Genomic DNA, 8,942 nt, shown 5'->3' on the forward strand with positions numbered 1-8,942 from the left:
ATTCATGTGCATAAAACATCTGGTACTCACCAATGGTGTAGAACCTCTTTAGTTCACTCCTTCGGGAAGGATGCTTCTGGGTATTGGCTGCGTTGTTCTGCTCTTCTTCAATAATGGGTGTCTTGGGGGTAGGGGGCTTACTGGCTTGTGGCGTTTGCTTTCCTGCACCAGCCAAAGGGTTGAACCCTGGAGCAGTAATATCCACCGACTGGGACTTTTTCTTCAACCTACAGGTAAAGAATAACACATGTGGTGAATACTGACTCAAGGGACACATCTGTTTCCATGTTATCTCCGTCATAATTTCTTTTTAAACAACTGAGTTATAGTTAGCCTTGAAATAGAACCAGGTATATTCAGAAATTATTGACCTTCCCTACAGTATTTTATGATAAATTCTACAAATATTTTTGAAACTAGTTGAAAAAAAAATCTGCTGCCTAATTATTTTGCAAGGTTTCATTAAAAAATATTAAAATGTGAGGTGATGAAGGACTTTTATTTTTCTAATAGCAACCTAAAATGTGGTGCCAGACAAAGATAATGCATTTGGCTACTGCATTTAGTTCTGAAAGGAATATTTTTAATACTATAGTAAAATACTAATTAAAAATAAACAGTTGTAACTCCAAAAAGGGTAATAAAATGATTTTTTAACTAGAGGCTGCCAATGCTTTTCTTCTTAATCCATAACAGCATCTTAGCTGTAAAAATTACAGTGTTCACATTATTTCTCCACACATCCTCAATGACAATAAATGTGTTGCTCACTTCTACATTTTAGAGAGCTGACATAAGGCCTAATATGGAAAGCAAGAAGCTAGCCATGAAATATTTTCCCAGCTCAGGAATGTTTGCTTTGATGTAAAAATCATTGGTAAACAATATGAGCTAAATTCAAACATTTCAAACTACACAACTAATGTAATGAAACCTATTTTCTGGAACCCCAAGGAAATGAAACCCTAAGCCCACTTTTGGAGGCTAATGTTCGGTGTCATTTTTCAAGTCTTAATTCCCTATGGAAAAAAAAGAGGCAATTCTCTTTATTATTTATGATAGCCACACCTGAACACTTGCGATTTCCTAAAAGTTTCGTACACCTTTACACCTTCACGCTTTATTCAGGCTTTTCCAATACCTTGGCTTCCACTTTCTGCCTCATTGTCAGGCTCCGTTCGTGCTTCTAGACATAGCTTAAATGTGACCACTTGGAATCTTCCTGTGACGTGGACCTTCGTAGCCTCACACCATTCAGCAGACAGGGTTATTCATAATTAACCCACAAATAAGCTTCTATTGAGTTGAACTTTCCAGAGCAAAAGCTTTGTAAGAGGAATACAATCTATCAGTCAGTAAAAGTCAATAAAGAAAGCAATGTTTGCTAAATTTTAGTCAGTTATTTATCACCTATATGATTTCTAACTTATCCACATACCACCTATATTATCTACTTAATATTCATGAAAATACACTGGCTTTATCCAAATTGGCAACAAGTATATTAAAAAGTGCTCAATAGCATTAGTTATTAGAAATGCAAATTAAAACCACAGCACACTCAAAACACACCCACTTGACATGATACTAAGTGTGGTGAAGAGGAGCAACTGAGATTCTCCTGCACTGTTGGTCAGAGAGTGCACTGGTAAGACCACCTTGGAAAAATGTCTGGCAACACCTAGCAAAGCTGATGGCATGCATTTTAGTATGTTCACCAAAATGCACATTCAAGAATGTTCACAGTAGCTATTTGTAACACAAAAAAATTGAAAACAACCCAATGTCTATCAACAGTAAAATGGAATTTTATACAGCAACAAAAATGAAGGAACTATAACTACCTGCAACAACATGGATGGCTTTCATAAAAATAATTTTGAGCAAAGAAGCCAGACATAAAAGACTACATGCTATATGATTCTATGTATATCAAGTCCAAATACAAGCAATACTATCTGTGATATTAATATGGGAGGCTAACTGTTGGGCAGTTATTACATTGACGGCAACATGAAAGGGTTTCTGGGATTCTGGTATTATTTTGTTTATTGGGTACTGGGTATCATAATGCATTTACTTTGTGAACATTTAACCACCTATGACTTTTGCATTTTTCTGAATATGTTATACTTCAATAAAACATTTCCATAAGAAATTGACTGACTTTTAAACTTACAGTAGTCCCCCCTCATCTGCAAGGGTCATGTTCCAAGACTCCCAATGGGTGCCTAAAAGCTTGAATAGTACCAAAACCTATACAATATATACTATGTTTTTTCATATACCTACATGCCTGTGATAAAGTTTCATTTATAAATTAAGCACAGTAAGAGATCAACAGTGATCATAAAATAAAACACTTATAGTGTAATAACAGTTACGTGACTGTAGTCTCTTTCACTCTCCTTTTCTTTCTCAGAATGTCTTATTGTACTGTACTGTGGATAACTGCAACCACAGAAAGCAAAACCATGGATAAGCGGGGAACTATGGTATTCATTTACAGTGAAGATTACATATAGTTACTGAATGGCTACTTGCCACAAAAAGGTGACAATAAAAATAAACGAAATGAAACTCTTGGCCTTCCAGACACTCAAACACTGGCAGAGTAGAGTAAAATCTAATGAAGGATCCTTTCCCTGCTGGCAATAACTGTTCCCCATACCCAGTGACCTGTTTTTCATGAGCTGAAATGGTCTGTTCATTCATTCTTCAAATGGCTACTCTCCACTCCATACTGTTCTGGCATCAGGGATACACAGTGACTGAAATAGGCAAAACACCCACTGTCATGGAGCATTCATTCTTATGGAAGGAGATAGGCAATAGGTAAGTAAATCAATATCTAACAAATAGGAGACAAAGTGTGCTGTGGATTAAAATCAAGCAGAGTAAAAGGGGTAGGGACTGGAGGTGTGCATGTGTATTATTATATATGGGAGAGCCAAGTAGGGCTCTTGGACCACCAGACTTTTGAGAAGGAAGGGGCCGTGTGTGCATATAACCGAGAGAGCGGCATTTCAAAACCTGTGTTGTGTAAGAGGAACGGGGAGGCCACTGTGGCTGGAGCAAAGGGAAAGGGCAAGAACTGGAGACAAAGTCAACAAGATGGTGTTGGGGGCAGGAGAGTAAGGTTAGAGCGTATAGAGCTTCAAGGTCATTAAAGAACAAGGCCAAGAGAGGGTTTGAACAAAGGCGTTATCATGTGATGAAAGAATCACTGGGCACTGCTTTGTGGAAATTAGGTTGAAGGTTGTACCTCAAAGTTAAGCAAGCTGCATGTACTGTCCCTCAAGAAGTAGTCACCAAAAAATCACCTAGGGCACCGCATACTTGAGGAAACATGAATTTACTTTGTATAAGGTTGTCTACTTTTTCTTAATGCCTTGACCTTCCCACAGCACCATTCTTATCATAGGTGTTTGTGGACTAGAGCTAGAAGTTACAGAGTACTATATGCAACTAAAGAAGGCATTAAAATTAATAAGAACAGATTAAGAAATAAGTTGCATATATATACAATTAAATACTATTCTGCCTTTAACAAAAAAGGAAATCTTGTCATTTATGACAACATGAATGAACCTGAAGGACCTTATGTTAAGTGAAATAAGCCAGACAGAGAAAGACAAATACCACATGTTCTGACTTATATTGAACTCAAAACATTGAACTCAGAAGTAGAGAGTAAAATGGTGGTTACCAGGAGTTTAGGAATATACAACATTGGGAAGATGTTGGCCAAAGGATATAAAATATTAGTTAGGAGGAATAAGTTCAAGAGATTTATTCTACAGCATGGCGACTACAGTAAAAGACAATGTATTGTATTTTGAAAATTGTTGAAAGATTTTAAGTGTTCATACTGCAAAAAATAATGAGATAATGCACATGTTAATCAGCTTGATTAAACCATCCCACAGTGTATACATATTTCAAAACATCATGTTGTACGTGATAAATATATATAATTTGCATTTGTCAATTTAAAAAAAAGAAAAGAAATAAGGTGCAGGTCACAGAGCAACAAATTTATTTGTCTCAACATGGCTTCTGTTATATCACACAAAGATTTAACCTGCACTAAAAGTATTACGTTGAACCCTATGAAATCACCAATATTCAACCTTTTTTGAAAAACAAAAATGTCAGTTTTCTATAGTTCATCCTATAAACTTTATTACAAAATTAAATTTGAATTTCAATGTAAAGCAAGTTTTGGGGGGTAGGGGTCAGGGGAGTGAAGATTTAGAGGAAAGGTGTTGAATTTTAGAGAAAGCCACTGCTCTGTAGTTCTCGGCAACAATCATTATCATTACGAATAGTTATTTATATTTTGTGAATGTGACAAGTTTAACTTAAATTCACATAGCAGATTATTTTATCACCAGAAACTATTTATATTTTATGTTGGCCTGTTTTAGAATTGATCAGAGTCACTGAATTAAAGTATCATATTGGTTTATAGGATGGCTTATATTTGATAAAGTGCTGGATACTATAGTTGATGAAATTCTACTACCACTTCAGAATGTGTATGTGTCCCATGCCCTTTTTATAGCCTCCTTGGAGTGAGCAAAAGACACAGCTGGGCTCCAAAGGCCAAAGGCAAGCAGAAAATGACACTTTGGTATTTTCCTTCTTCTTTCTCCCCTTCCTCACCAAACACTCTTCCCATCCAAGACTTGAAGGGTATCATGTTTTTATTGTTGTTGCTGAAGTCTAGAACACTGACAGTAGGTTTTCCGGCTTGCTTAGTACAAGACTTCCATTTGCACCATTTGCACATTCTTAGAAAGCAGAATTGTGTGGGTAATTGAATTACTCCCTAACAATTCTAAAAATGACTATTGTGGTTGACAGGGAAACCTGCTAAATGCTACCTTCCGTTTCCAAATTTCATGAAAGGGGAAGTCTTTCTAAATTTTTAACAATGTGCTTAATTAAATGTGTTAAACAAATGTAAATATAGCATAATGGAATATGTAGGTGTGCATGAGATAAAATACCCTTTGATAATAGATGAAACTACAAATAGAGACAAAAATAATCTCCTAATAGGCACTGAAAGGATCTCTGTTCAGTGTGCTTTGCATTTCTAAAGGAAAATGAGCCCTGAAATCTTGGATGGAGAATAGGAACTGAGTAAAAGAAACCATCTCTCCCAGCATGGCTCCTATAAGCGACTGTCTGGTGTTTCATAATCCTTGATTTCTCTTGTTCCTCTGTTTTCGAGCAGAAAGGAACTATCCTACTCCTCTCCACATGTATTCCAACATCTTCTTTCAGCGTGATAACAATGTCAGACACTTTTCTATGATTCAGTTTCCTCCTCTATAAAACAGGGGTAAAATATACCCAGAAAGGTTCTGAGAATCAAATAAACATGCTATGTGAAAGTGCCTAGCATAGCGCCTACCCAGGAAGCTCTGGATACATGCAAGTTCCATCATTTTTATCAGAGTATGTAAGGGGATGATAGAATTTTGTTCTTTGGAATTCCCAGGGATGATGCAAAAATGGTACCAGCTTCTCAGACTCCTTTGCTGCTGTACCACTTCAGATAAACATTGAGCCTTCAGGGATGGCACTACATTTTGTAGGAGGCTCCACTCATTCTGAAGTGTGGGTTTTAAGGAAGAAGTAGAGGATAACAAGAGAACAAGCCAAATGGAAATCCCTTGTGTGGTGTGCAATGTGGTATTTCTCTTGAGACAGTCCCCAGGTCATTCAGAAAATAACTAAACCCATCACATAGGTCATTTGAGTACATACATACATATTTTTTAATCTGTATAGGGTTGACCTTAGACAGCAAACTCGGAAGCAGAGGTAGAGACCAGAAAACCATGAGGAAGTAAGGACAAAAATTGGCAAGGAAATATGAGGAGGGCTTTTGACTTTTCTACTCTGTAAGAGTAGGGTTCAAGCTCGTTTCAACTAGCTATCCAAGGAGCAGGAGAAGCCCTGTAAGTTGACAAAATCTGAAGTCACAGGAACTGGAGGAAAAAGAAAAAAAGAATTGCTAGAAAACATCCAACACCAACCAATTTAAACAGAATGACTCTCATAGCAATTAGCTAAAGTTTACCATGGCATAGTTTCTGCTTTACTGGAAGCATAAAAAATCTCACGCTCATTTTCTGAATCACTTTTTGAGCAGAATAAATGCATCTTTGGACTTGAATGAATGCACATCCCAAAGCTCAGGGCTTAGACTAACAGGGACTGAATGCGGCTTTATACGGCCGATCACAGAGGGCCTCTCCCAAAGATCTGGGTCAATTCTCTATTTCAATAGCTCTCACCATGGAGAGTTTTTCTCTAGTCTTCACATTTAACCCTTTTAAACTATTGTTTATCACTTACTGTTTTTGTCTTGTCTTCTCTTTTTCTCTCACATTGTGGGGGTTTTGTCTTCCAACTATCTCCATCCTTCTATCATCCTCCCTTCATGTCATAGCCAAGAAATGCTTTCCATCTTTCCTTTTCTATCATGCTCTGCATCTTTTGGTAGTTTTGTATCTTGTCTAAATGATGTATGATACAACTCTACCTTAAGCCAAAACCATGTCTGTGTATGACTTAAATGCATAAGAAAAAAACAGTTTTCATTTAATTGAGTTCTTAACTGAAATTACCTCTTCCATCAAGTAGAATTCAAATTGTGCCTGCACTGTAACTAATTGGATATGTTCCTGAGTTCTGTAGCTATCTAGAAACAAAAATCTTCTACTATCCACTTACTATGGTCCTGGGATATTGGCGGCAATAGTAGCAACAGTTGAGAAAATCTACTATAGTTTAAGGGAAATATCCCCTAGGCCTGAGGAATTTTCAGCACTATAAAATTAGTATATAAAAGCTACATTTCCATATATTCAACTGTGTACTTTGAAAATAGTAGAATAGTGGCTAAGACTATGGACATGGGGGCTGGATTATCTGGAATTGAATCCATAATATGGCATTTACTAGCTGTGTAACTTTGGGCAATTTTCTTAACCTCTCCTTCCCTCAGTTTTCTCATCTGTAAAATGGAGATATTAATAATATCTGTCATAAAATTGACATGAGGATTAAATTAATATTTGAAAAAGCACTTAGAAGATTTGGCACATAATAAATTTTATATAAATTTTTGCTGTATACAAAAACAAGCAAACACAGTCATTGAGTATTTACAATGTATCAGGTACAAGGCCATATGCTATACATATTTGATTTATTGATTACAACAAACCTATGATGTAGGTATCATATTTCCTATTTGAAGAGAGGTCAACTGAGGTTTAGAGAAAGTAACGGAGCTAGGAATTAGGGAAGCTGGAATCCAACCAGTACATTTTGAACTAAAGGCCACACTTTGGAATTAGGAGATGGAGATAAACTTCAGCCTTTACACTTACCAGCCATGTAACTTTGGGCAGGGACCTGGACTGTGCAGGTCTTCTTACCTAATAGTAGTATCCATGCGATCTGCCTGCTCTAACCAAGAAAGCCATTGTGAACATAAAATGTGTTAATTTCTGGGAAAGCACTTTGTACAATTCCACAGAAATCCATAGTCCTAGTGGTAGCTATACAATTCACACTTTGCCCCATTCATTTGTTGTATAATTACATAAATGTGTGTCTCTCTGTGTGTCTAAAGTGCATGTAAAGGGCTGTGCCCCAAAGGCCCAACACTTGTAGTCCTTTCCAGTAATTTCCAGCAAGAAGACCATCTGTGCTTTGCACATCTCATTACTGTTAGAGAAGTTGTCTCCTTGCTTCCTGAAAGAGCTAATGCAAGGATATTATTTAAAGTAGTGAAGCTGCTGAGGATGCAGGTTTTCCAAGTTGGATCCTGTGGCTGCTGCAAAAGTCTCAAGTCACTCAAAAAGAGCTTTTGGGAGCAAATGCCTAAAAAATTTTCACATTGCAAAATTAAGGGTTTTTGTTACCCCTTCTATACATAAAAATCAGCAGCTAAAAACAAACCATAAAATCAGCAAAAACGAAGCATATTCAGAAGTCCAACCACAGAAGAAATGACAGATTGGAAACTTATGCTTTCAAACAAGAAAGCAATCCCTTGGGGTGTAGAATATGCCAATTCCAGCTTATGCTATAATTGTGGTGGCCATACTATCTTTTGTGCTCCCAAACAGGAGGATTAAGACAGAAAGTCTAATTAATGTGGAATCAGTAATTGCACGATTTCCTTTTAGAATTCTAAACCATAGCAAAATACTTCAACAGAAGTATGCTTTGGGAATTCAAAGGTGTTGGTGTTGGAACAGCAAATGGGACACCAAAACTAGACAAGACATGTTTCTAACCCTGTATTCATTCTAAGACATTTATGCTTTCCTATCTTGGAAATTCAGAGAACATAAAGTGAAGAATTAAGCCACAAGTGCAATGATATGTGGGAATGGTTTACTAGAAATCTTGGCAAAAACAAGAAATTCTCTTGTTAAATGCAATTGAATTCAACTCTGTGAAGGGTTAAGGCCAGTATAAGTAATAAGATTCATGTAGAAGCATACCTGGATTCATTGCTATTATACCTAATTTTATGCTATAAATACTAGAAATTAAATTCTAAACCAATTCTGCCTCTCCAGTGTGTAATAAACCCTGACATACAAGGTTAGCATTTCTTACTGACCTTTTGTGAAGAGGACATCTGAGTCCTCTAAGTTTGCCAGCTGGTTTATTTATATTCCAATTCTTGTACCATCTCAGAGAAAAGAGGTATATGAAAGAGTCATTTTCTATTAGAAGTCCTCACCACCAGATCAACCCAATTACTACATTCATGGAAATTCTGTTCTGTTCTCCATTTTATTTCTAGGACTTAGTTAGCATAGTGCTTGGCACATAGCATGCACTTAGTAAACAAATTGTTAAATGAATGCATGGTTTCATCATGGGTAAATAAAAAAAAA

General features: G+C 36.6%; 1 protein-coding gene across 2 annotated transcripts in view; it reads right to left on the minus strand.

The window, feature by feature from the left end:
• The window catches only part of OXR1 (oxidation resistance 1), a 549,925-nt gene that overhangs the window by 306,866 nt on the left and 234,117 nt on the right, over positions 1 to 8,942 (minus strand). For both annotated transcript variants that reach the window (XM_012645321.1, XM_012645319.1), the window contains exon 3: positions 31 to 227. In XM_012645321.1, the coding sequence (XP_012500775.1) occupies positions 31 to 227 (197 nt within the window). The remainder of the gene's footprint in view (positions 1 to 30; positions 228 to 8,942) is intronic.

The sequence above is a fragment of the Propithecus coquereli genome, unplaced genomic scaffold, assembly GCF_000956105.1.
Source record: "Propithecus coquereli isolate 6110/MARCELLA unplaced genomic scaffold, Pcoq_1.0 Scaffold23, whole genome shotgun sequence".
In the NCBI taxonomy this organism is placed as follows: Eukaryota; Metazoa; Chordata; class Mammalia; order Primates; family Indriidae; genus Propithecus; species Propithecus coquereli.